The sequence below is a fragment of the Pterocles gutturalis genome, unplaced genomic scaffold (genome assembly GCF_000699245.1).
Source record: "Pterocles gutturalis isolate BGI_N339 unplaced genomic scaffold, ASM69924v1 scaffold17762, whole genome shotgun sequence".
NCBI lineage: Eukaryota > Metazoa > Chordata > Aves > Pterocliformes > Pteroclidae > Pterocles > Pterocles gutturalis.
Genome location: NW_010113170.1, coordinates 1 through 27,579, shown reverse-complemented (window position 1 = coordinate 27,579; position 27,579 = coordinate 1). Strand labels below are relative to the sequence as shown.

The 27,579-nt window shown below is 35.9% G+C and overlaps 1 protein-coding gene across 1 annotated transcript in view; it reads left to right on the top strand.

Moving 5' to 3' along the window:
* RICTOR (RPTOR independent companion of MTOR, complex 2) overlaps positions 1 to 26,317 on the top strand; it is a 39,185-nt gene extending 12,868 nt beyond the window's left edge. Inside the window, exons 12-27 of the mRNA XM_010074379.1 lie at positions 912 to 1,012; positions 3,451 to 3,613; positions 4,023 to 4,124; positions 6,647 to 6,693; positions 9,011 to 9,146; positions 9,693 to 9,892; positions 10,979 to 11,105; positions 17,616 to 17,780; positions 18,213 to 18,289; positions 18,401 to 18,479; positions 19,346 to 19,455; positions 21,682 to 21,769; positions 22,522 to 22,614; positions 23,491 to 23,597; positions 24,264 to 24,493; positions 25,284 to 26,317. Coding sequence (XP_010072681.1) covers positions 912 to 1,012; positions 3,451 to 3,613; positions 4,023 to 4,124; positions 6,647 to 6,693; positions 9,011 to 9,146; positions 9,693 to 9,892; positions 10,979 to 11,105; positions 17,616 to 17,780; positions 18,213 to 18,289; positions 18,401 to 18,479; positions 19,346 to 19,455; positions 21,682 to 21,769; positions 22,522 to 22,614; positions 23,491 to 23,597; positions 24,264 to 24,493; positions 25,284 to 26,317 — 2,859 coding nt within the window. The remainder of the gene's footprint in view (positions 1 to 911; positions 1,013 to 3,450; positions 3,614 to 4,022; positions 4,125 to 6,646; positions 6,694 to 9,010; positions 9,147 to 9,692; positions 9,893 to 10,978; positions 11,106 to 17,615; positions 17,781 to 18,212; positions 18,290 to 18,400; positions 18,480 to 19,345; positions 19,456 to 21,681; positions 21,770 to 22,521; positions 22,615 to 23,490; positions 23,598 to 24,263; positions 24,494 to 25,283) is intronic.
* The last annotated feature ends 1,262 nt before the right edge of the window (positions 26,318 to 27,579 follow it).

The window sequence follows — 27,579 nt, the reverse complement described above, 5'->3', positions numbered from 1 at the left end:
TATTGTCTCATATCAGTGGTGCTTAACACTCCAAAAAACAAGATCAGAATCTTCACATATTGGATTGCTTATTACTACAGTGATGTACAACATCTCAGCTCAGCAGCATGGGTCACAACCACAACAAATCCCTTCTTTAGTCTCTTCAGTGATTTTTCTTTAAATAATTGGTGGAATTTCTTGAGTATTCAGTCAGCACTGTAGTTTAAAAAGGTGAATCTGTGATAACATATGCTTTTTTTTAGGTTTCTGGAATGACTGTTACTGACATTTTAGTATGCTGCAAAGCATAGGAATTTTTTGGTTTTCTGAAGAGGTGATTCATTAGTCAGAGATGACTGTTTATCAAAATACTGAACAAATGTTTGTACTTCCGGTTAGTTTTAAGAGACTGGAGTAGTTTCTTTATCTGCATTATTCTTTAGTTCCCAAAAATATTTGGAGAACTACCTATGTTTACCAAAAGAAAACCAATTAAATGTATAGTAACTTAGGAAGTTATGTTAATTAGATTTTTTTTTTTCAGAAAGTTTGTAATCATCAGCTTAAATTGTATTTCTGACTTCATATTTTTTTGACTATTCTTGTACCCATGACATACCGGTATCTGATGCTTTGCATTTTACCACTTAAACTTGTTTTTTGCATGTTACCACTTAAAAACCACCAATGCAAACAATGCAGATTAGAAGGCTCTGAAACCTAAAATTGTCTTAAGTTATTTTCACTTGCATTTCAGATTGATTAGTTAGATCAAATATTCAAAATGACATGTGTAATTATTGCTCTGTTATGTAAAAGATGGGTTGTTATGCATTTGTGAAAGTTCGGTGAGAAGTGATAGATTCTTCAAGTGTTGATCCTAAAGAGGTGGCTGAAAATGTAATAAATTATGTTAACTTGTTTTTTAGGCAAACACAATTCTTCCTCATTCTCACAGCCATCACCTGCACTGCTTACCAACTCTAATGAATATGGCAGCATCTTTTGACATCATGAAAGAGAAAAGACTGTAAGAATTCTAAGTTACATTTAAAAGCAAACAATTACTTAACTCTCCTTTTTCCCCTACAGTTGAGTGAAAGCCTACATTACAAGTTTTCTGGTGTCTGAAACCACCGCTGTCTTTATTTAAAAGCAAACAAACATGTGCATGTAGAAATGCTCTGTTACACATAATAGAGAAGTAGTTTCCTGTGCATCGTTCCAAAAATGTTTACAGTAACAATTTGTAAATTTGGAAAGTTTTGATAGTAGAATTCAGAACACTTTTGCATAGATTGTAAGATTTTTACACAGAATTTTTCTTAAATGAGCTCTAAGGCACTGTTTGACCAAGCAAATTCCGGGACATGTTCTGTGTGTTTGACCTCTCCATTGTTTCATTCTTCTTTTTTGGCATTTTGTTAGTTAAGCTTTCAAAACTAAAAAAGCTTGAGCCAGTTTTTTTTTTCTGTTGTTTATTATACCTAATTAAACAGTAATAGACAAAATCAGTGAGTCATTATTAGTGTGGGCAAGAGCAAAAAGTGTAATATTGGCATAGAGCTGTTGGGGTTTTTTAAACCTTTTTTTCTTCAGCAGAAAATGGTGATTATAATACTTATGTTAAAACTTCCTGGTGTTTTTGTTCAAAGTTTGCACTGACAATTTTTTAGTTCCTTTCAGTTCCGTTTGAATATAAGAATGTAGGAACAGACACTTTAAATTTATTGCAGCATTCTGCAGTGGCAGGTAGTTAAGCAGTATTAGGGAAATTTGTGGCCATCATGGTGCCAATGAAATTAGATGTATTTGGGCATCTGACTAGAAAAAAATGTTTATAAAAGTTTTTTCATTCCTCTTAGAACTAGAAAGACCTGAACTCTTGAGATTTTTAAAAACCTTTTGATGTTTTAATTTTATTTTAGTTATTTTAAAAAAATTTCTCTGTCCATCTGTTTATCTTGCAGTTTAACCTCTTAAGTGCTCAGTCATGAAATAGCATCTCCTGGGTACTTCTCATAATTTAAAACTCCTGAGGAAGTAAAATAATTTGATAGCTTCACGTTTCTTTAAAATGTGTGTCTGTGACTCATTATTCTCACTTGTGCATCTTTGTAGAAGACCATTTAAATTGAGTTTGTTGGGTTTTTTCTAGTAGTAAATAGGAAATGTTTTTGTTAATTATTCTTGCCATTCCTGATCTGCCTTGTCAGATCAGTATTCTGATAAATGTATCCCAGCTTTCTATTTTGTATTTCACTGTGTTGTCAGTGATAAATTACAAAATCTTTATGAACTGCTACTGTGAAATGACAAAAGCTGCTTGTAGAGTGCTTCCCAGAAATGTAGTGGTCTTCTGCTTTTTATTTTTGAACACTTCTTATATGCCAATAGAAGATTGGTATGTGACAACACATTTTTCAAAAAAGGAATGTCTGAAACACCTTCACAGGATATTTCACTTGATCAAAGCTTTAGGATGAAAGGAAGGATGAAGAGCAGAAGGGATGTGTTTGTGGATTATCTGCAGCTTTTTGGCATTTGTGGACATACCCGATAGAGTAGTAAAAGTTCCCGTTTTTGCTGGAAGAAAGCGGTTTTGTAGCAGTAGTGGTTTTTTATTTGGGGATCTTGGTTTTGGTCAAACCTATGTTGTTTCATACTCTGAGAAAATGTACACCCTGTGGTGGATTAAATTTATGTAATTCAGAAAAGTGACCAAATTCAAAGGTATTTGTTTGAAGATAATATAAAATAAAAACACTCTCCTGCCCTATGAGAATTTTTGTTTATGGAGAAGAAAGGTAGACTTGCCTCCTCATTTCTAGACTTCCTTATTTTATTTGCTCAAGAGGTTTTTTTTCTGCTGCCACTCTTTTGTAATTAACTGTTTCTGTGCTTGTGAACTGTCATTTCTATTACTTCCTGTCTTTTCCTGGAAAGCTTCTTACATGGTGTTGCTGAACTTGTTTAGATATAAAGAGAAGGAAACATACTACTGATATTCCTGCAACACTCTGGGGGGGGGGCAGAGGGGAGGATAATTTACAAGAAGTACTTTGTTAGTCAAAATTGAAGCTAGCCCCCTCAACTCACAATTTTATTGCAGAACATTGGTTTACTGTGACATCTTGCAACACTTTATCAACTTGAATCTTTACAGTATCTTCTGTGAACTCTGTTAGTCACCACTAATTGCACAGTAGAAGGAAAGACATCAAGAAGGCTCATTCTTCAGTACTAGAAATTCTGAAAGATAATTTTCTGTATAATTTCAGTACAAGACTGAGACCTATGAACATTTGAAAACTTGTATCAAGAAAATTATTTTCTTTTTATTTGCTTTGGAATTGCTGGTCAGTTCTTTCTTGAGCTATGTTTATTTACTTAAGATACAGCAGTGGTCCTCTTTAGTTGGATAACAGTTGCAGAATACTGATTATAGTATTTTTTTTTCTCTATTAGACGAGCAAGTGCTGCACTCAACTGCTTAAAACGTTTTCATGAGATGAAGAAAAGAGGACCTAAACCTTACAGCCTCCATTTAGACCATATTATTCAGAAAGCAATCTCAACACACCAGAAAAGGGATCAGTACCGTGTGCAGAAAGACATCTTTATTTTAAAGGTATTATCACTGTTGATTTTTCAAAGCTGCATTTTACTTTGTATTTTGAAGACTTAGGTCCTGACCCCAAGTTTGACTCTCTCATTTAATTCAGGGCCATTTATGTGATTTCTTTATAGTAGTATCTTAATTTGTTTTGTAGGTACTTGTGGGTACTATATTGCATTTTTAGAAATAGAGGAGCGAAATTACAATAATTTTTAGTGCTTTTTAGAACCAGTTGTGTTTTCTTAATATTAGATTCTTAATGCAGTAATATAAACATGCAATTCACTTTCAAATGTGAATGAATTACTGTGGAACATAGCCCTTTTAATGACTGCTGTATGAACAGTAAGTATATCATGTGACAAGACTGAAAAAAATTATGCAAGAACACCTACTGTAGTTTTTAATGTCTGTATTCCAGGATACAGAAGAAGGACTTGTAATGAATCTTCGTGACAGCCAAGTTCTCAATCATAAGGAGAACCTTGACTGGAATTGGAATCTAATAGGGACCATACTGAAGGTGAGCTTAAAAAGGGTGTGGTAATATTTTTGTGAAATTGTTTGGAAAAAAGTCTCCATTTCACATGTAAGCTTTGACTTTCTAATATTAATTCCATACTACATCCCATAATCGGTTTTATTTCAGAAAATCAGGATCTCATGGCTTAAATCAGTGCTGATATAGTCTCTTTCTATACAATCCTTAAACTATATGCAAAAATACAATTAAATTCACAAATTTTTCAATAAGCATGTATTAAATTTTATGTAACTTTATTTGTATAGAAATAGACTTTATGGAATTAGCTGTAATGACTTTAAAGGTGCTGATACTTTAGGCTTCAGTCAAAATGACCTACTTCCTCATTCAGTTTCATAGCAGATTTTTTTTTAATATAATATGAACTGAAGGTTAAGGCTGGAGGTGGGTTATAAATCAAATGTTAGATGCTTAGACTGAGTCACATGTGAAAACTTCAGTAGTATGCAATCTCATGGTATGTTTAGAAATAATAGAAGTACTTCCATAGCATGAAGTTGGTTACAAAATTAATTTGGTTTTACAAAACAAAGGAAATACCTCCAAAAGTGAGGGCATTATCCTAAATATATTTGATGCATGACTTTTAAGAGACTGCCTCTTTTTTTTTTAAGCAGAAATCTTACTTCCTTTGAGTAAGAAAATTGAGCGAGTACTCAGTTTGGTCTTTGAACCAGAATAGCTTCTGTCCCTATGTGCATCAAAGTCATCCTTCTGTTGTTACCCCCAAATAACATTTTCTTGCTGTCGTCTTCATTGATATAAAGATTGTGAAAGTACAAAAAAGGATTAATGGTGACAATCATAATCAAGATTATTAAAAAACAAAACCTAAATATTTCTGTGCATTTTTTCAGGATAAACTTGAGAGAACAAGAATCTGTCTGGTATAGAGACCTGAATATGTATATGACAGTAGCTTTGCTCCACCAAATTTCCCTGTTTACAGGCTTTTTACTGCAATTACTGGATTTGCTGAATTACTAGATATCTATGCTTATTAATCATAGATATTTTTGCCTTTGATTAAATACTAAAGATATTATCAAGGAACTGTTTTTGAGAATCTCACTGTTTATTAGTCTATGTAGTACTTTGACAAGTATTCCAGGTTACAAAAGGACTTGTAATGAATATCCGAGACAGCCAGGTTGTCAGTCATAAGGAGAACCTTGACTGGAATTGGAATCTAATATGGTGTTCAGTATGGTCCCTAACTGGTGGTTTAATTTTTACCTGATATTTAAGTCATACTGTCGGTTTCCCTGCTATCTCAGACCTCCCCAGCAGTATATTTTCTAGTGTCCTGTCAAACAGTTGCTAATATCTCAAAATCAGGGGTATCTGTCTTTCGTAATGAGAACTTGGTGTGTTTTCTGGTTTAATTCAGATGTCTTCTGCTCCTGTTAAACTGCACAACACTAGCATAAACTAACATTATTCCGAGTGGTTCATCTTTAGTCCTTGAATGAGCAAGATCCAGATTCCAGTTTTCAGAATTAGCCATCTCATGTGGCTACTCACCTCCCTTTTGTCTCTGTCACAGCCTTATGGCTGTGGAGCATCAGCTTTCTAACCACCTCACTACCTGCATCTCCTGTGGTCCCTTTCTGCATTTTTAACTTGCTCAGCTGGCTGTCTAAGCTGCTAAAAGAGGAATGGAACTGGCAGTGGTCAGCATGGAAGAATTGTGACTTTGTTGACAATAGAGTGTCATATTTTGTCTGACACTGTTACTATTGTAGTCAGTTTGTTAATCTAGTTTGTTAACTAGTGCACTATATGATATACTGCTAATATACCAGTTGGAAATGTAGAAGTGGATCACTTAGGTAGGAAAGAAGAATGTTTGATGCACTTTTTTTCACCTGTTCCAAGAAGATACTAGTTACAACAGAAATAAATCCGAAACCATAGAGACAACAGATGGCTATAAAAACAGAGGAAAATATAGTAGGAAGAAAGGATAGATCCACAAGGGAGTATTATGACTTCATGTGATCCTTCTTAAAACATCTTACAAAGTATGAACAGAGGAGTTTAAAATACCATTTTAATAAGCAGTGTTTAAGTGAGTTATAACAGAATGATTATTTTTAAAACAAATCTGACTAATAGTGAAAACAACAACCAAAAAATTATTTCCCTATTATGCATACCAACATTCTTTTGTTAACTTGCAGAGAAGAAAATTAGCAAAATTGTTTATTTTTCATTAGCTTTTCATAGTTTGCTATTTTCATTAGAATTGTGGCCTCATACACATAGCATGTGATTGGCATTCCCTGTCCTTCTCTAGAAAAAAAATCAAACAGTTTTTGGAGCAAGAAGTGTTGTCTTTTCATTAAAATAAGATGTTTTATGGGTAACATTAGATGCAGGAAAACTTTAATTTCTAATTACTAAGTAAATATAACTATAATAGAAATGAATAAATTTTAGTGACTAATCAAGGACTGACGTACAAGTTTCATATAATGCTATATTTGCTGTTTTTCTAGTGGCCAAATGTAAATCTAAGGAACTATAAAGATGAACAGTTGCACAGGTATGTAAAAATTATGTAGACTTCCTTTGAAGAAAGAAATTTGGAAAAACTGGTTTTAATATAACAATAAACTATTCCTTGGATATGTCGCATTTCTAAAACTAAATCTATAGATAAGCAGCAAAAAAAAAAAAAATTAGATAAGGAGGTTGCAATATTTGTTTTAAATAAACAGGTTTTGCAGCTTTAGTGGTTTCTTCTTCATGTACAGATACTTTATATATTTATTCTATTAACAAGAATCATACCAGCTTTGCAAACACTCTTATTTCATTTGAAACCTTAAAGTATCACCCCTTTGATATTTCATACATCAGTGTTTTGATGTCGACACTTCACAAATTTGGACAGAATAGGTCAACAGTTGTATAGTTACATAGTTACAGCTTTCGACAAAAACCGAGAGGAGGCTGTTTCTAGTTACTGTTAATGGCAAGGGAAGCATGTGTGGTTTTTTGTTGGTTTGGTTTTTTTTTGAACAACAACAACAACAAAACTCCATTTCTGGTTCCTTTCATGTCACTTGGCATTAAGACATTTTTATTACTTTTGTGCATATGTGACAGTAGTGTTACTAATTAGTTCTTGGATGTCCCTTTTAACATGCATTCCAGAAATTTATTTGATGAAATTATTTTGAGGAATAGTTCTGTATTTGTAGGCATGGAAAGCTATCTATGCATGAATTTGAGGTAAAACCTAAAGCTAAAACATACACGGAAAGGCTCACTCTGCTCCATTTTAAACTTTCACTAAAAAATAATCAGACTACTTTTATACAGTGTTCCCAGCATAGGTGGTAGTCCCATTGTAATCATAGCCATAATTTGCTTTTGCATTTGTATTTTTCTTTTTTTTTTCTTTTCCTTCCCTAAACATTAGCTAGCAATCTGTACTTTTGGTAAAGGATTATTTTCCAAATCTGGTGGTTTCTAACATTGCTTCTCTAAAGCAATGTCTGCAGTCCAGGCTGTGATACGCACACCCACTCCTCTACCTACCTACTTGGGACAGTGTTCCCATTCCCAGGTTTTATGCTGTGCTCAAGCATTGTTTAGTGCCTAAATAATTTAATTTTAAATAAATTGAGAAAATCTAGGATTGACTTAGTGTAAAACTTACACAGTTCATTTATTCTTTCTGCAGAATTGTGGTTTAGATGCTTTAATGGCTTTAAAATGCTGTTGCTCTTGTTTAATTATAACAAATTAAGCCCCGAATCTCTATACTTTCACTGATCATAAAAAACTTTCAGCTACTTTGTTTTTGAAGTGTAAAGTACGTTTGTCCTTCCATAAGTTTTGGTTTTGTTTTTTACTGTTCTTGAGATGATCTTATGGCTGTTAAAGTGACATTTCAGATATTTTTGGTAGATTCTTTCCTCTCATTGAGATACAGTTAAGGGAATATGTGTATACATATGTACGTATATATACATACATATATATGAACACGCATATAAATGTGTCTGTTAATAAATATAGTGTATTTATTGCTAGTAGCCCAGAATAAAATACATCTGACAAAATTTAAAGAAGCCCTCAGATTTCATTTATGTGTTTGGAGTTGGGCATAATGGTTTACTTGCACATTTTTAATTAAAGGCACAGTGCTTTAGTTAAGTTTTCTTAATGCTTGATGTATCTACCTTCAGACAGAACACTGTTTATTTTAAAGCACAAACATCTGTTTATTTTTTGACTAAGAATTGGCAAGTAGCAGCTCTTTGAATATTTACTCCTGCAATGCAGAACTCAAGCTAGTTGCTTACCATGATTTCAAAAAAATCTGAGTAAGAGTCTGCATTTGCAGTCACTGTGTTATGCTTAAGTGGGGTGAATTAAAATACTGTTGCTGAATAGATAACGGCCTTTTCATGGCAGAACACAAGAATGTGGTCTTCACAGTAGTGTTAACTCTTACAGATGAAGAAAACTCATGTCACAGATTCTTTTTTGGCTCTTTGTGAGGTTACATAGTATAGCCTTTGAAACTCACCACAGGATAAATTATAGCAGGATAAATTACATGCATGAAAATGAGAAGGAAGCTATGGCTTCTATGAGCATGGAGATTTTGAGTTCCTTTGCTTGTTTTAAGTCATGGCATAGAAAAACCTTTAACACACCATATAGCTGGATCTCTGAAATTGTGTCTGGATAGACTCATTACAGCTACCTGCTACTCTTTTAATATTGAAAATTTATTGCCAAAAGCTATTTTAATGATAACATACCTTTTCTACCAGCATCATTTTGTACTGTGAGACTGTCCTTGTTATACTGAAAAGTAGCAAATTCTTTTTTACTTTCCATAGGTTTGTAAGGAGATTGCTGTATTTTTACAAGCCCAGCAGTAAACTGTATGCCAACCTGGATCTGGACTATGCCAAGGCTAAGCAGCTGACTGTGGTGGGTTGTCAGTTTACTGAATTTCTTCTTGAATCAGAAGAGGTAAGAAGTTTTCAGCTACAAGACTGGAGGTAGAAGGAGAAGTGCTGCTGTATACAGCTTAGAGGAAAAGCCTTAATTTTTGGGTGTTAAATCTAAAATGACCAGTGTAATTAAGAAATATAACTTAGTCTTGAATTGTCCAGATGAGACACTGAGGAAGATGACTGTGCTGAAGTTTTATTAAATACAGCTTTATTAAATGGAACTTAAGATTTGGAGTTTTTAAAATACTTGCTATGTATATCCTTCTTTCCTCTACCTTTTTTTCTTGTGGGCTAAAGGTCCTTACACCTCAGTCCAGAGGAGAATGTCATTGAACAATCCTTTTCCTGGATAGACTAGAATTGATCCTAAGGTGTTTCCAGTCTAAACTCCTTTCATCTACCTTTAACCTTTCTCTTTAGTCTGAATTGTTTTTGCCAGTTTTCATTTCTATTTTGTCTGTATTCTGTTTGTACATTTTAAGAAATTTAACATGATGGATTTCAGTAAAGAAGAGAGACACAGTTCTGTTACTAGGAAATGTATTACTCTTTGTCTTGTTAGGATGGACAAGGTTACCTGGAGGAATTGGTTAAGGATATTGTACATTGGCTCAACTCTTCATCAGGAATGAAACCTGAACGTAGTCTTCAAAATAATGGGTTACTAAATACCCTTAGCCAGCACTACTTTTTGTTTTTTGGTACTCTCTCTTGTCACCCTCATGGAGTGAAAATGCTTGAAAAATGTAATGTGTTTCAGTGGTAAGTGTTTTTATTTCCTTTGAATTATGCTTACAGGTATAATAATTATGGAAATTCTAAACTGTTCATGAGGACCACCACCTGTAAAGCTAAAAACTTTAAAAAGTTCTTTTGATTTACTTATTAGTAAAGGTGTCCGGTTCTGGGGGTTTTCAGTTATTTTTTTTTAGGAGTCTTTTAATGTGTCATTGCTAAACAGATATGGACGATTGTGTTACAAAATAGCTTACTTTTCCTTGTCTGACAGAAATCAGTATCAGGAAGGATGATACTGTACTGAAAAGACAGGGGAAAAAAAATAAGGAAAAAATAAAATTAAAAAGAAACCCCAAACAGAAACCACAAAACTGAAAAAGCAACCAAACAAAAAAAAAAAAAATCCCACACACAAAATGCCAAAAGCTGGAAGGTATACTACTTGTGACGTGTGATGATCTATGTTGTACCTAAACTTCAGTCCAGTATATTTGATTGAATCTGTGAAGTTCAAAATGTTGTTCAGGTACAAATAAACTTACCTTCCTTTGGGAGTAAATTGGCTACTGGCTAGTATAATTTTATTTTCAATATAGAAACAAAAAATCAGGTGTTTTGATACTTTTTTTAAAAGTAGGATTTGAGTAAATCGATTTTAATTGATTATTAGAATGCAGTTTTTTTACTGACTTCAGAAAGCTTGGTTTGGATTAAAGTCTAGACAGTTAATAGAACTGACCTTATGGGAAGCTTTGTACACAGTATGTTTTATAATGAGGAGTTGTTAACAGAGCTTCATGAAAATTAATTTTAGTACTCATAATCACTAGTTAAAGTATGCTGGCAAAATTATTACAGAGCAATTATAAAAAAACGTTGGTTTGTGGTTTTTCCCCTTGCAGTTTAGTGCATTATTTGGTTCCCATTTGACTGTTTACAGCTCTGTCAGTTTAAAGGTACTCCATTTCATATGAGAACTTGCTTTGTGTTCTGCATTTATAGAAGTGTAAATCTAATTCAAAGTACTTAGGTTTAAATTATTGATTGAATAAATAAATGGGTTTGAGTGAGTTTGAATACTAACTTTTCTTCTCTCTCCCCTTCTCACAGTCTTCTTAATCTTTGTTCTTTGAAGAACCAGGATCACTTGTTAAAACTGACTGTTTCTAGTTTGGATTACAGCAGAGATGGGTTAGCAAGAGTCATCCTTTCTAAAATCCTGACAGCAGCTACTGATGTAAGTTAGATTCAACTTACATTCTGTTGTTATGTGCCACTAGACATTTGTTTTGTTGTTCGAGGTGTATGACTTTATTTTTAAGCTCTCTATATCTATATAAGTTTTTATTTTTGTATTTGGAGAAATGAAATTGCAACTCACGTAGCTTTTGAATTTACTGAGAACTGCACACCATATATTGTAATTGGGCTCAAGAAATTAGGTCATTCAAATAGAGGCTTCTCATGTGTGGTTAAAGTCTTCAAATGCATAAACAAAGTCTAATGTTACTGTGTAGGTCAGAAAATCAATCATGAAGGCATTGTTTTCACAAAGAGAAATGTGTATTTCTAGCAGTAATAAACAGGTTAGCCTTCCAGGGGTAGATACTGTTTTGATGATGATTGAGGTTACTGTGATGGAATTGAGTAGAAGCTATAGCTCCCAGAACAAGGAGGGTGGGGGGTGAGACTTGTACTTCTGAATCAGTGAAGGTGAGTGGAAATAAAACATAGACTTGGGTAGACTCAGGAAAGGAAGCTTTTTGATTTTTAGTAAAAGATAAATCAGGTGTAACATGGTAGACAAGCAAGTATTGTTGTCAGAGAAATGACGGTTAGTTAAGTTGAAACCTAACTGGGAAGAACTTTAATTGCTTCAGGGAGAGCTATTACTCTGTTGGCTAGACATGGCAGAATATATTCTAGAGTGGATACAAGAGGAAATAAGGTAGATGCTGGCTTTAAATGTCTCATTGTATTTTGGAAAAGCAGAGGGAAAGAAAAAAATTGAGTATATTTCTCTGAGACTATCAAAGGTACACTGATTCTTATGGGTAAAATAGAAGTCTGAAAGTAATAAAGATAGTTGAGGCTGAAAGAATGACTTGCTGAAAGAAGAGAGTGAAGCTCCCTGCTGAATAATACTTTAAAGTAATTTTTCAGTGAAGTGTTGGCTTTGATATCCTTTCTCCAAAGTTGTTTTATGCCCAGTCTGAGGAAAAAACAGAAATTAATATGTTGTGGGAACACATGCCTGTGTCCTTTATTAGACCTCTAAGCTACTGTTAGACAAGTGTCAGTTAAGAGCAATTTAGACTGTGGAACTTCATTTAACTTTCTGTTGAAATTTTGTGTCAATGGGTATTGCTGCCAGCCCCCTGCAGTAACTGTGTACTTCGTTGAGATTGTGACAATTAGAAAAAAGTTCAGACACGCTGTCACAGTCTCAACGAAGTACACAATTACACTAATAATTTGAGGCATTTTATTATTAATTACTGTTTTTGGTTTAGATTTTGGGAAGGATTTCTTTATTTTGATATCTAAGGTACAAAGACTTAAGTTCTGTTTTAAGAGATATACTTTCAGATGTTTTCAAGCATCCAGTACTTAACCAGCTCTATGTAGGTAAGAATGGGTTTATCTCCTTCCAAATGTTCTGTAAAGACCTGCTTTTTCTACTTTTTTTTTTTAATCTTAGCTGTGAGGAGAAAAAAAACCCAAACAAACCGAAACAGAATGTATTCAACTCGGATATAGGCGTCACTAGCTGTAAGCAGACTGACTTGAAGTGGGGTGCAGATGCTGTCTAAACATACTGTCCGAAGCATATACAAATCCAGAAAGCAGTTGAGAGCTACTGCTGCTCTTACTGATAACTAAAAATGCAATTTCCATGTATTTGTGATTCAGTTTAACAAACAATGAGTAGTAAACACTTCTTATACTCCACACATGAATAGGATAGGCATCATTCTCCAGCACTTTAGAATTAAGAAAGTTTGTAGAACCCCCAGTCTTACCCATTTCAGTTTTGGTCTGTTTGAGACTGTGAAAAGGGTTAGATATTGTGACCTCATCACTGGCGTTACCTTGTATATTTAACGTCAGACCTTGGTCGAAGTAGAACTCTTTGGAGAAAGCTAAGAGACATTCTATAGGCTCAGCAGCTTAAGAATGCAAATTTTGGAGATCGAACCTAAATAATTAGTTTTAAAGTTAGAGATCTTCCTTGCCAGATATGCTGATGCCTTCTCACATCCGCTGGATGTTTCAAGGTCTCGGCCTACGTTGTTAGCCTATGACTACTGAGTTCTAATGCTTCCATTTCCCAGTCTGGCATTGATGCATGCATCTAGCAACACTGTCCATGGAAACAGCAGAGATTAAGTAACTGTCTTTTTTTGACAGCATCTTGAAATGTGAAAGAATATAAGTTATTGGGATAGATCTCCTTAACTGCTGAGCACAGATACGTTGAAGAGACTGTTTACCCTTGTTTTTGTACACTGCAATACCATGAGAATCCCTTCAGTATTTATTTTTTCTAATAATCTATGATAACAAATTTAAGAAATACTAAAAAAAAAAATCTTGTTTGTTCATCACAAATGTAAATGAATCTTTTACTATCAGGATACTAAAAAAAAGACAAATTTACTGTTTGAACCTCTTAAATAGAGCCTGATATCCTTTGTGAAACATATTGAACCCTGAGGGATGGATAAAACTACTTCAGGGTGTTTTGTTTCTTGAATTACTTGACCTGCTTGGAATTCTTGGAATTCATAGGGAAGTATATTTCATCTGGAGGAGTAAAATCACAAATAGAAAGGACTGCCTCAGCCAGCAGAAATTGGTCTACATTTGCATCAACCACAGATGATTTCATACTTGGATAAAATTTATTTACTTCCTTAAGAAATTCTTTTCCTGTTTTACCATGTGCTCAGCTACATACCTTCTTACAGTGGAAAGTGAACTGACAGGATTTTCCAGAGAAAATTTCACTGAGTACTGCTTAACAAAAAGGCAAAATGTTGGCCTGCCAAAGAACCGTTCGGCAATACTTGGTGTACACAGTATTACTAGTATCATCTCTTGGACAAAGTGCTTTTCCTCAGTGTTTCTGGTGTTTATGTTCCAAATAGAAGATCAAAGTGTAAAAAGCTAATCCAAAGGATAAAACATTTTGATTGTTCTGGTATTAACTGTATCCTTAGTGGTATAAGTGGTGTTTTTGAACAACTGCAGCTGACAAAACTGCAATTCTCTTCCAGAAATTACAATATTCATGTGAGGTGGAGAGTTGTCAGTTCTGAGAGGTTAAGATACCTAAAAGCGTACAGAAAAATTGAACTGCCAGGTATTTGCATGGGCAGTTCTGCTGACTGAGGAGTAATTTGGAAGTACCTCTGTTTAGATGTTAGGGGAAGGTATCTGCCATTTTCTGGGTTTTACAGTCTGGAATTCTGAAACAGCAACATCAGAAGAAAATTTACTCCTTCCTATGGAGCAAGCATGACAGGAAAAAGTTGAAACTTGGCACAGTTTTTACCACTCACTGCTTTGTCTCATGAAGAGAATATATTTTTAAATATTACCAGAACTGACATTCTGTCACCTTGGACAAGTGAATCCTAAGATTAAAAATGAACATGCAGCTCTATTCAAATTAGGCACTTAAAAGCCCTTACACCTTTTTTCAGTGACTCCTGATGAGGACCTCGTAGCAGAAGTGGAGCCTGTATAGTAACCTTCTGGCAGGGCTTGTATTAATTCATAATCCAGAAGACAAATTGTAATTTTGATTCTAGATGCTGCCTCTGACTTCTAAATTCTGTTTAAAAGCAATTAAAAAATGTATGGAACTGGATGTAATTTCTGAAAAGCTGTATTTTGTAAGGGAGAAAGACTATCTCCAGCAAGTCTTCTTCCCTTCATAAATTTTAATTCCCTGAGATGTTTGTTAATGAAATACATTATCTGTTTATTTCGAAATATGAAGATGCTGTTTTTCTTGGCTTGACTGAGGTTATGGCCTCATACACTTTTTAAAGTTACCCAGAGCTGTGAAGCAGGTTTGTTAGCTGTTCACTAGTGAGTGTCACTGAACAAGGAAAAACAATTTCTGTAACCAGCTTAGCATTAGGAGAGTAGCATTTTGGGGTGACTGTATGCAACAAAAACATTTATGCAGCAATATCCTTGCAGATCAGTGAAGCAGAACCATATCTTAACCAGCTTCCAGACAGGCTTTGGTCATTCATGTTAAAGCAGATTAATGCTGCTTTTCTGCAAGTTCGTGGTAGAAACAGCAGAGTAGTCAGTGTGTCTTCAAGTGCTGCAGCTGCGTGACCTAAAATTATGACTTCATAGGTGGCTCGGGTAGACTTACCTTGCATCTACTGGCATCTGTGCGGAGCTGTACGTAGTCAGCTGAGCACAGTGACCTCTGACTTGGTGCTTCACTTCTAAGGGTCTCAAAGTCCTTTAATAGTAAAAGTAAGAATCTTCTGACAGGTCTGTTATGTTTTTCATGTAGTTCGTGCATGAAGGAAAGAAGGAAATGTCTCTTTCCTCGGATATCTTCTACACTGGTTTTTTTTTGAGTTCTCATCAAAAATAAAAACATTCCAGCATTTTGCTTCGTCTGGAAAAGCAATGCTGGGCTTTGCCTCTCTGATCTGGGAAACACATGCAAGTGATCTTGCTGCACGAAGGTTATGACCCTGCTTGAAGACTTCAGAACTGTTGGAAATGCATGCAGTGGTTTTGCAGCCCTAGGTCTGAGGTTTGAATGCCTTAGTCAGTGATTCCTTTTTATAAAGACCTTTTCCCATACCTTCTGGTACTTAAAACCCCGTTCTGCTGTTCTTTGCACCTTTTAAATTCTTCTTTTTCTTTCTGATTATAGTATTAAAACCAGGATCGTGCAGTGCAGTGTCCAAGCTGTCAACACCCAGTGGATTTATGTAGTGACAGTGCTGATGCTTTTTGTTCTGTTCACTTTCAGTGTTTTTAGTTGCCATTGGAATATCTGACGCTTCCACAGAACTAATACTAGCCCCAATATCTATTCTCTGGGTGGAAAGGACTAGTTCAGAGCCTCTTGTGTGTGTGAACTGGGATTATTTTTTCACTTCAGCTCAGTGTTTCAGTTTATCTGCAGTGAATTTTATTTGCTATTTTACTGTCTTATAGAGTCATGAGTTCCTTCTTTTCCTTCTCCAAACAGAAAATAAAAATTGTTCTAATTCTGTACTAGCTGTCTGGATAGATTAATTCATGTTCAGGAAGTGAACATTGCTATCTTTTGTTCTCTGTATCACACTCAGTATAGTTATAGCAGTAACAATGATTCTTTATAGACAGATTTTAACACTTGAGCTACATGCCACTGAATTCTGGTTTCATATTATTGGTTTATTCTGTAGGCTTAACATCTAGATCAAGAGATCCATTTGGCATAATAGCTTGTTCTCATCTTTAATAAATATGCTGCTAGTCCTCTGTTAAATATACAAGGCGTACCACTAACAGGATGCAAAGCATTTCAAAATGGTTGCACAGTCTAGGTCAGAGTTGCAAATCACTGTTCCACAGTTCCTGCTTCCCCTCCAAAAAAAAAAGTCTGTTCATACTGAATAGGTAGAAATGTTCATATTGTATTTGAAGTTGAAATCATGAGACAGAGTTTTTGAAGTGAACTGTCATGTTCACATTTCTTACTCTCATTTTCTTTCAAGTGCTGCCTACCAAGTATCTCTGGAAGAAAAAAAAAAAAAAACAATCCAGAAGGTATTGTTAACCTAGGTAGTGCTGTCCAACCTGGACCAATTCAGCTATCTCTTGGAGTACAGATATTCACATCCATCCCAACATAGATCGCTTATATTTTAACATATAGAATTTACTTGGTTATAGCTATCATGGCCTTAATGGTATAGGGACTGAAGACATAAAGAAAGATTTGGGCACCTGATTTTGTCTTTTACAGCTATGCTAGTCTAAGTATAGATAACACCTTTACTGGTAAGTATACATTATCAGGATTATTCTGTGCTTACTCCAGAACACTGCAAATTCTTGTAGATTAAGCCTGTTTCCTTTTCTTTTGTGTGTACTTTTTCTAATTGAAAATTGTATTAATCAGTTTGTGCTGTTTGTTCAGAAAGTTTTGAGCAGCAGTCCAGGAACTGACAAGGTACTTCATTCTGCTGTCACTTGGAACAGTTCATAGTAGTAAACTAAGTGTTGGGAAACAGAAAATAACATTTTCCTATCTAGGTTTTCTGAAAAGTTTTGAAGATCAGAAACTTTTAGGAAACCATTTAAAATGTATTAAAATAAATTCCCTGGAGGTTGTAATATTTGCTTGTTAAAGCTTTTCACAAAACATTGCGTACATGAAAATATATGCAATTGCACTGGCCATGTACAAGGTATTTTTCCTGTTAATCCTGCTTACTTTGTGTGGTTCTATCACAGTGAATGAATAATGAATGATAAAGGCTTTCCAAGGAGACTTGCAGTGGCCAAATTGTTATCTCAGACTCGTATTTACAATTTGATAAGATAGAAAAAGCTCTCTATTTAATAGACTAGTTTTAACACACAAGGTGTGCATCACAGCTTCTTGCCGTAAAACATATGGTAATTTAAATGTACTTTTCAATGTGATAAATAATTAACTACATTAGCTATTTTTCTTCCATTCAAAAAGGCATTATCTTTACTTTTGCAGAGCTGCAGGTTGTATGCAACAAAACACTTACGAGTATTACTGAGAGCAAATGTAGAATTCTTCAGCAACTGGGGGATTGAGTTACTGGTGACCCAGTTACATGATAAAAATAAAACTATTTCTTCTGAGGCACTTGATATTCTGGATGAGGCATGTGAAGACAAGGTGAGCATCCTTTCCCTTTTCGACCTCTTTTTGATAGCTACTCTGTAGGCTGTTCCCCACCCCCTCCCCAGTAGCAAAGTAAAAGCATGCAAGAAGCTACTGATGGTTTCCTTTCTTGGTTGTCATTGATGGACTTCATAAGAGTTTATAAACCCTCTTGCTGAAAATACTGCAGTAATAGTAGCAAGCAAATGCTTATTTTTAATATGAATTCAGACTAAGTTATTTTGATCATTATACTTTTTGTGAAGTAATATATTTTTAATGACAGAAGGTATCTAAAGTGGATAATACTAGGATGAGGTTAGTGCTGTTTGATAATTCTTTTTGTGAAAAACTTTCTGCTTCATTGCTGGCAGTTTGTTGTAGTTGTTGTAGTTTTCAGAATTATATAGTGCTCAGATACTCCTTATGTGTTTTTAATTCTTTTAGGCCAACCTTCATGCCCTTATCCAAATGAAACCAGCTCTTTCTCATCTTGGAGACAAGGGTTTGCTTCTACTCCTAAGGTAAGTGTTGAATATATTGTTTCTACAGTGTAAAGTCAAACAACAAGTGTTTGGTTTTGTTCAAATGATGTGATTTAAGTGGAGTACTAACTGTCTGATGTCACTTTACAGATTTCTGTCCATCCCAAAGGGGTTTTCTTATCTAAATGAAAGAGGTTATGTGACAAAACAAATGGAAAAGTGGCAAAAGGTAATGCTAAGAATAAAAAGTGTGTTTCATTGTAGGAGGAGGAATGATGTGAAAATGCAGGTTTTGAAGGTCAAAGATTCTTAAAGATACTGCAGATTCATATACATCTAGTTCTAATGCCAATACATTTATTGCCTCAGTGACTTGGAAACTTGCTGAAAAAGGTGGATGGAGGCTTACAGTTCCATAGCTTTTCTGTACATGCATGTTTTGATTTACCTGGGCCTTTTATATAATTGTGGTATTTCAGCAAATATTTCAGGAGTGTAGTGACTTGCTAAATGGGTTGTTGTGTAAGGTCTTATCTAGAGAAGTGCGTTAAGGAATACTACTTTTCAAGGTACCTGTTACATCTGGTTGCTGCTGATTAAAGTTAAATCTAGAGCTCATGAAGATAGAACTAGCTTATGCTGTTTGGAAGTAAACAGGAAGGCAAGACCATTAAGAAAAATACATCATGTCAAGACCAGAATAAAACGCTTCATACGTTATTTTGTGTTCATAGTTGATAATAAAAGTCTCATTCCTGTTGGCAATTTTTTTATTAACTTACAAGCTGTCACTTCTCCAGGAATACTGAAATGCATCGTAGTCTGAGTTTATTCAGGTTAAAGTCAGATGTAATGTATTTCCTTATTTTCTTCCTTTTTTAACAAATTCACTCAGATAATTATGGAATCAATTGTCGACTCTGCAAACTCATTGTATGTATGAAATGCAGTAATTTTGGTGAGCCCCATCTTAAGATCATAAAGAAATTCAACCTTCTTTAAGGAATACTTCAATTACTCTTTCCTTATAAAGTACCATACTGTAAAAACATAAACCACTAAATGTATTGTCAACCTTTGTCTGTCTTCTTTCAGGAATATAACTTAAAGTATGTTGAATTGATTGAAGAACAACTTAATGAAGCACTTACAACATACCGCAAACCTGTTGATGGTGATAACTATGTTCGTCGGAGCAACCAAAGGTAAATTGGGGAAAACGTGTCTTCAGGTGTACCGCTGGCAGGACTGATCGAGAGCACAGGAGCAAGCAGTCCCAGTGTGTCGTAAGTCAGGCAACCTGGGCAGAGGACCAGCTTGTCTGAACAGTGAACTCCTTATGGAGCTCAAGAGGAAAAAAGATTTGTATGATCTCTGGAAGCAAGGTCAGGCTTCACAGGAGGATTATAGAGCTGTGATTCATATATGCAGGCAGAAGACACAAAAGGCCAAAGCTCAATGAGAACTGAAACTGGCCATTATTGTGTCAGATAGTAAGAAAGGCTTTTTAAAGTATGTTAATAGCAAGAGAAGGTATAAATAAAACATTAGACTGATACTTGTTGAAGATGGTCATCTAATGGGGATGAAAGAAAATTGGAGGCACATGATGCTTTTTTGTCTCTCTTTAATAATATTAATAGACCTTGGGCTCCCTGGTCCCCTGAGTCGGAGGATCACAAATGTGGGAACAGTGGCTTTCCATTTGTGAACACTGAAATTGTAAGGAACCAGCTGTATCAGCTGAATGTTCTCAAATCCATGAGGCCTGATGGAATTCATCCCAGAGTACTGAAGGAGGTAGTGGATGTTATGGCAGGACCCCTCTCAATCATCTGCCAAAGGTCTTGGGAGTCTGGGGAGCTCCCTGCTGTCTGGAAGCTAGCCAGTGTTATTCCAGTTTACAAGAAGTCCGTAAGGGAAGACCCAGGAAGTTTGCAGACCTGTTAGTCTAACCTCAGTTCCTCGAAAAATTATGGATGATTTATACTGGGTACTACTGAAAGGCATTTAAAGAACAATGCAGTCATCAGGCAGAGTCAACATGGGTTCACAAAGGGAAAGTACTGTTTAATTCAATATTTTTCTGTGATAAGGTCACCACCTGCCTAGTGGATGAAGGAAATGCAGTGCATGTAGTTCATCTGGATTTTAGTGAGACTTTTGATACTGTCCCTCACAGCATCCTTCTGGACAAGTTTTCCCAACTGTGAAATGAAAAGTGTAGGTTCATGGGGTGCTGGGTGAAGAACTGGCTGAAAGGCACGTCTCAAAGGGTTGTAGTGAATGGGGCTACATCTGGCTGGTGACTGGTCACCAGCGCTGTTCCTCAGGATTCAATTCTAGGACCAGTTTTGTTCAGTATTTTTATCAATGATCTGGATGCAGGAGCTGAATGCAGCATTGGCAAGTTTGCTGATAATCCAAACTGAGAGGTGCTGTTGGCCTTCTTGAGGGACAAGATATCTTGCAGAGGGATCTGGATAGATTGGAGCATTGAGCTATGCTTAATAGGATGAAATTTAACGAGTCCAAATGCCAGATTCTGCACCTAGGATGGAGTAACACTGGGCACAAGTATTAACTGGGAGAGGAGTGGCTGGAGAGCAGTCCTGCAGAAAGGGATCTGGGGGTAGTGGTCTGCAGCAGTCTCAGTAGGAGTCAGTAGTGTGCCGTGGCATCCTAGAGGACAAACTGTATCCTGGGGTGCATCAAACATAGTATAAATGGTAGTTCAAAAGAGCTGATTATCCCTCTGTATTCAGCATTGTTTCAGCCTCACCTGGAGTACTGTGTGTGGTTCTGGGTCCCCCAGTGCAAGAAGGATGTGGAAGTCCTTGAATGTGTCCAGAGGAGGATAACAAAGCTGGTGAAAGGGCTGGAAGGAATGTCCTGTGAAGAGCAGCTCAGGACTTTAGGCTTCTCTAGTTTGGAGAAAAGGAGGCCAAGGGACGACCTCATTGCTCTCTACAGCTTCCTGAGGAGGGGAAGTGGAGAGGGAGGTGCTGAGCTCTTCTCCCTGTTACCCAGTGACAAGACGTGTGGGAATGGCTCAAAGCTGCGCAGGAGAGGTTTAGACTGGACATTAGGAAGCATTTCTTTACCAAGAGGTTGGTCAGACAGTGGAACAGGCTTTCTAGAGAGGTGGTTGATGCCCCACGCCTGTCAGTGTTTCAGAGGCATTTGAACAATGCTCTTAATAATGTACTTTTCCTTTTGGTGAGCCCTGAATTGGTCGGGTATTTTGACTAGATGATTGTTGTAGGTCCCTTCCAACTGAAATATACTATTCTAGTGTAAATTCTCCAAAATAATCCTCTTCATCTGAAAAAAAAAAACTCAAGAGTAACTCATTGCATTAGACTGCAGTGTAGTTTGTTTTAAAATATGTTGGGATTACTGGGAAAGCATATGATTTCTCTTTCCACCAGATTACAGCGACCACACGTCTACCTGCCAGTTCACCTTTATGGCCAACTGGTGCACCATAAAACGGGCTGCCATTTATTGGAGTCTCAGGTGAGGATAACAAGTATAACTTGAAAGATTTTGAACAGTACTGCAACCCTCTTTAAACAGTCATTGCTAGATAAGTTGATATTAAAGTCTTAAGTTATATGGGGCCAAAAAGTTGTGAAGACGGTCTTTGCTATGTAGTCTCATGTAAAATTCTTTCCTGACATTGAAATATCAGAGAAACAATCTGCAATGTTTCTCTTAAAATGGCTGCCAAAATCTTAGAATGAAAAGCAGCTCACCAATAGAAATAATTTTTTTGTCTGTTTGTGGGTGAATTGACAAGCAAAACTATGCCTATCCTTGTACACATTCAACAACATGAAGGTGAGGGAATAAAATTTTCTTTCTAATATCCTGAAAAGCAAAGAAAACAAACCCTAAGCCAGTTCATAGTTGGTTAAATGAATTAACTTTTAATGTTGGTTTGCAAGGTGCTGTAATGAACTGAATGTATTTGTTGAAAAGTTCAAGAGAAAGCTTATATATTTCAGCGTGTTAGTCTGATTAATCTGTTACGTTTGTAAAATCTGATTTAGCTTGATGCCATCAGTGGTTATATTAACATTTTCTACTTTCATTACCATTGCTGTTTGTTAATTTATGCTTATTATTTCAGAACTACCACTGTTCATTTTAGGGTGCATACTTTAAACTAGTGCTTTACCTGTTATTAAAAATGCAAGCGAGCCTGTTTGAGGTCTCCTTTCGTTTGCAGCTGAGGTATTTTTTTTTCTTCTGTTTTTCTCCTTCAGAGTATTGTTACAGATCTGAGTTACACTGTTCGTTCCCCAATGCTGGATAAGTGGGAAGGAGTTAAGCAGCTGAAAGCAGCCCTTTGGGCCTTGGTTAGTAATAGATTTACAAACTTTTTGCAGTTGTTTGAGTTCTGTAATGACTCTTGATTCTGAAATAACTAAGCAAAATCCCATAAAATCATTAATTAGGGTTGTCATAAAATGTTTGATTTTTTTCCAAGTTGATGTTTTGTGCCCTAACTGGACTTCCAGTTGAAGATGGTTCACTGCACCTTTTTTGTTCTGAGTTTTCTAATAGTCACTCTGTTTTTTAATTTTTTTCTTTTTTGACAAATAAAAATTATCAGATTGCCACATGTATCAACAATATTAGTGTGGAACCAATAGTTACAAGTTGCTGTGATTTTAATGTCTTTGTTGTGGTGGTCCAAAATACAGTGTTTCTGGAAGAAATCTGGCTGCCACTGTGTGAATATATATGGTCATGACATCCTTGATACTCAAGATAGGTGAAAACCTAGAGTCTGCATGTCAAAGCTCACTTCTAAATTTGCTTTGCCACCTCAGCTGTTCATCTGCTTCTTTCTTGTCTTCCCCAAAGTCTATTTTGGAACATTTGTCCAACGTGACTATTTCGGGAAGATATTGTATGTATGTAATAAAATGCCAGTGTAAAGGAATGTAAAATGAGTAAACCAGGATCCTACTGTTGGCTATAGTAGAATTGGTAAAATGAGTACACAGTAGTTAACTGTGAGCAGGTTTAGGAATTATACATAATGTGACTAGTCCTTTTTTTGGAATTGTATGATTAGGAAATGCCAAAAAGGGTGCTGGGATCTCTTAATTGCTTTGAGATGTGGCTTGAAACAGTACCACCAACAAACAAAAATGTCGAAAGCTTTACACTGATAGTGCTGCAGATAACATCAAAATCAAAACTTACGTGACAAACTTTTATTCCAGGGCAATATTGGATCATCAAATTGGGGTCTTAACTTGCTTCAAGAGGAGAATGTAATTCCTGATATAATGGCACTTGCCCAACATTGTGAGGTTCTCTCTGTTAGAGGGTATGTGTTATCTGATTTGTACGTAAAATTTACAGATTGTAGTTTTCAAGTAGCTTACCTAATTTTCATGAATACAGTTTTGCACTTAGTTGAAAATTAGTTTTTAAAGATCATTGATGACTGAGTATCTATCTCAGTCTTATACAATTACAGAATGGCATAGGAAGTCTGAAAGAACATGCATAAGTAAATGAAATCTGTGAGAAAAAAATACATGCTACTTTTCTCCTTTTTTGAAAAAAACATTTACAGCATTTGCTACTTATATCTCTGTTGGAATCAATTTATTATTTCATTTTTTTATTCAGTATCTTTTTCTGAATATTTAAAAGCATAAATAGATGGTCTTTTGCCTAATATTGCTACTACATTGATGTTTGTCCTTATGTTTTTTTTAAAAAGGTACTTTTCTGCTTTATGTGATCTTCTACTTTATATTACTTTTTGTAATAGTTCTTATTTTTGAATAGTATACTTTCTCAGATATTTTAGTGCATTTCTTAACTTTCCATTGATTTACAAATAAAAATGAACAAAAAGCTACTTGTAAGTTTTATGAAGTTTCTGTGGAATTATTTTGAAACTGTTTCCTTTCAAAAGAGAAAAGTTTAGTTAAATTAGATGCTATTATTGTTGCTCTTTTTTCCATATGTACATTAAATACAGAACCTGTGTCTACGTGCTTGGTCTAATAGCCAAAACTAAACAAGGATGTGACATTTTGAAGCATCACAACTGGGATGCAGTGCGACACAGTCGTAGACAGCCTTGGCCAGTGGTCCCTGATGACATGGAGCAGCTCTGCAATGAACTTTCTTCTATACCCAGCACTCTTAGCTTGAACTCTGAGTCCACCAGTTCTAGGCATAACAGTGAAAGTGAATCTGCTCCTTCAAGTAAGTAACAACGGCAACAAAACAAACACAAAAACCCCCAAACCCACTCAGAACAGAATTTTGGTGTTCTTACCTTTTGGCAGGATGAGGTTCAGGCAAAGTGTGTAAAGGTGCTATTGCAAGCAAGGCGAGTGCAAGGAAGGGGACAGAGTTGCATGCATTCAGAGATATAGATAAGTGAGAGGGAAGGGAACAGTGTCTTAGGTTTAATTTTGGTGTAGAAGTAAGAAATTTTAACATCAGGGTAAGTTACTAGTTTTTATGACAAGTCATGGCAGCTTGCTGTAATAACCCTGCAGAAATATCCATGCTTAGGTATAAAGATATATTTACTTGGTTGTCCTCAAAGGAATGTTCTAGAACATAAATACATTTATTGTGTGTGTATATACACATGTACAGAGCATTGCTGTATTAAAATTGTTTTATATTTTGAGTGTGCAATACATTTGAATTTTGCTATGGATGTTTGGAATTTAAATCCAGAAATATACCATATTTAGGCATCATTTAAGGAGCACATAGGTCGTCATCCTAGTAGCTGGATACTTGCACTGAAATAGGATTGTGTGGCTTTTCTTTTGAAGCAATGAGACCCTCAGGTCAGGTACTCCTCAGGATACTTAATTTGCACTACTAAGTTCTGCAGAAAAAAATGTTGAAATAAAATTGCAGTAATTCACATAGTCTTCCACTTTGGCTTCTGTAGAGTTTCTCACTTTTTCACAACATAGTTTATACGCTTTGAAGAAATGTCCATTTTCAGTGACAAAGTCGCATATAATTTCAGGTATGTTCGTCATGGAGGATGACCGTTTTGGTAGTACTTCCACTAGTACGTTCTTCCTAGATATTACTGAAGATGCGGAACAAATATTTTATGACAGACCTGGACCTTCAAAGGACAAAGACCGTAGTCCGTTTCCTTTTTTTTCTTCTAGTAGACTTGTGAAAAATCGCATTCTAAACTCTCTTACTCTACCTAACAAAAAACACAGAAGTAGCAGTGATCCAAAAGGAGGAAAGCTGACATCATCTGACAGTAAATCAAGCCTGAGACGAAATCGTACAGTAACAGAACCTTCCAGTAGCATAGACTTTCCTGCTGGGGAAGAATTCAATCCTGTTTTCAGAGTTCCTAAAATACAGACTTTACGATTAGAAACTTCTTTTGTTGGAAGCAAGCACATGGAAGATACTGTTAGTACCCCAAGTATTGGAGAAAATGATCTGAAGCTGCCAAAAGGTCTTGGAAATGAAATTCATCGGGAAAACACAAGCAGAGAAAGGCTAATAGGAGATGGTCCTACACAAACACATTTCAAGAGTCGTAGCTTAAGTTTCAATACAGATACCACAACAAGTGGCATAAGCTCAATGAGCTCTAGCCCTTCAAGGGAGACTGTAGGTGCGGACACAACGAATGTAGATACTGACTGCGGAAGTTTGAGTACTGTGGTAAGCACAAGAACAGTTAAACCAAGTCACTGTTCAACACCACAGTCTAACCACCTGCCTCTCTCAAAATCCAACTCTGTATCCCTGGTACCACCAGGGTCTTCCCATACGCTTCCCCGAAGAGCCCAGTCTCTTAAAGCTCCTTCTCTTGCTACAATAAAAAGTCTTGCTGACTATAACTTTAGCTACACAAGTTCTCGAGATGCCTTTGGCTATGCTACACTAAAACGCTTACAACAGCAGAGGATGCATCCTTCACTGTCTCATTCAGAAGCCCTAGCATCTCCAGCAAAGGACGTGCTGTTTACTGACACTATTACCATGAAGTCTGGCAGCCTGGATTCTCGGCTAACCCCAAGCCGGTAAGAGGTTATTATGTGCTCATTTCTTCAAAGCTGTAAGAGCAATTAAATTAGAAAAGTATTTTTCTAATATTTTTTTCCAACTTCATCTAAAAGTGACAGCTGTTTGCAGAATGATTGATAACTTCACTGAAAACAGTATTGATATGAGGAGAATAATATAATAGAGTGGGAATTCTCAACTTTGTAAGTGCTGTCAGAGAAGCACGGCTTTTGTAGCTGTGCTTAGCCCCTCTAGTGCTGTTGGTGACGAAGGAAAATGTTTCCTTTTATCACATTTGCTTCCTATTTAACTTTCAAAATATTTAAATACAATTACGCTGCTAACATCACAGAAGTTGGAATAACAGAAAATTTCCCATGTAGTCAGAGCTATCGTTCAGAAGAGTATTTTCTTGATGTCGCTTGGTGAGGTTTTAGGACAGGGGCTCCTGACAATTTGTGTTCCCTGTGGCATTGAGGCCAGTGGTGAGATACTGGTACTACTGGTGCGTATGTGAGTTTGCCTTCTGAGGTACAACAGAGCAAAGATTTTATTAATAGTGTTTATTTTTAGATGGCAGTGTCACCTCTTTATTTTTGAGTAATATTAGATATTCTGAAGACTAATTGGATACTTAGTAAGATATCTAGCTCATGACATTGACACTATTCCCAGCAGCTACATTCAGTGCTTAACTTTCTCTTAAAAGCTCTTCGACCACATATTTCCTTTCAAATCATCTTTTAGCTAGTGCATTGGATTTTTGCATTACTGTTTAAAGGGAAAAGACACTTTCTAGCTCTGTTCTTACCTAAACATCCTCTCTCGGATGAGAGAAAGGGAAGAAGCTGCCAGTACAGCAAATGCCCAGTCCCTGAACTGCACTCCACATAGCCAGTTGAGTGTATACAGTGCCTGTTTATTACTTTGCATTTTTGTCCTAATTAAGGGCAATATTAACTTGTTGATATTTTCACATGATTCTGCAAAGATGCCATAAAAGTTAAGTTTTGTTCCCTTTGTTCAATTAAGTTAGAGCTAGACTGAGCGTGCTGATAAGGTGAAGGCTGATTCAGTAGCTAAGCTGCAATATGCTGGAAATCAGAAGTGCCGTTCCTTGCTCTGGTCAATGGCTTTCTGTACTAATGGTGGAACAAATCAGTGTCATTTCAGTGGCAGTACAGGTTCTGTTGTGGCTGTAGTAACATGCCATTCCTTGCAGTCATTCCCTTTCATCCTGAGACTGCGTGCAGTGTAATTGAGTGCACCCTCAGCAAGTTTGC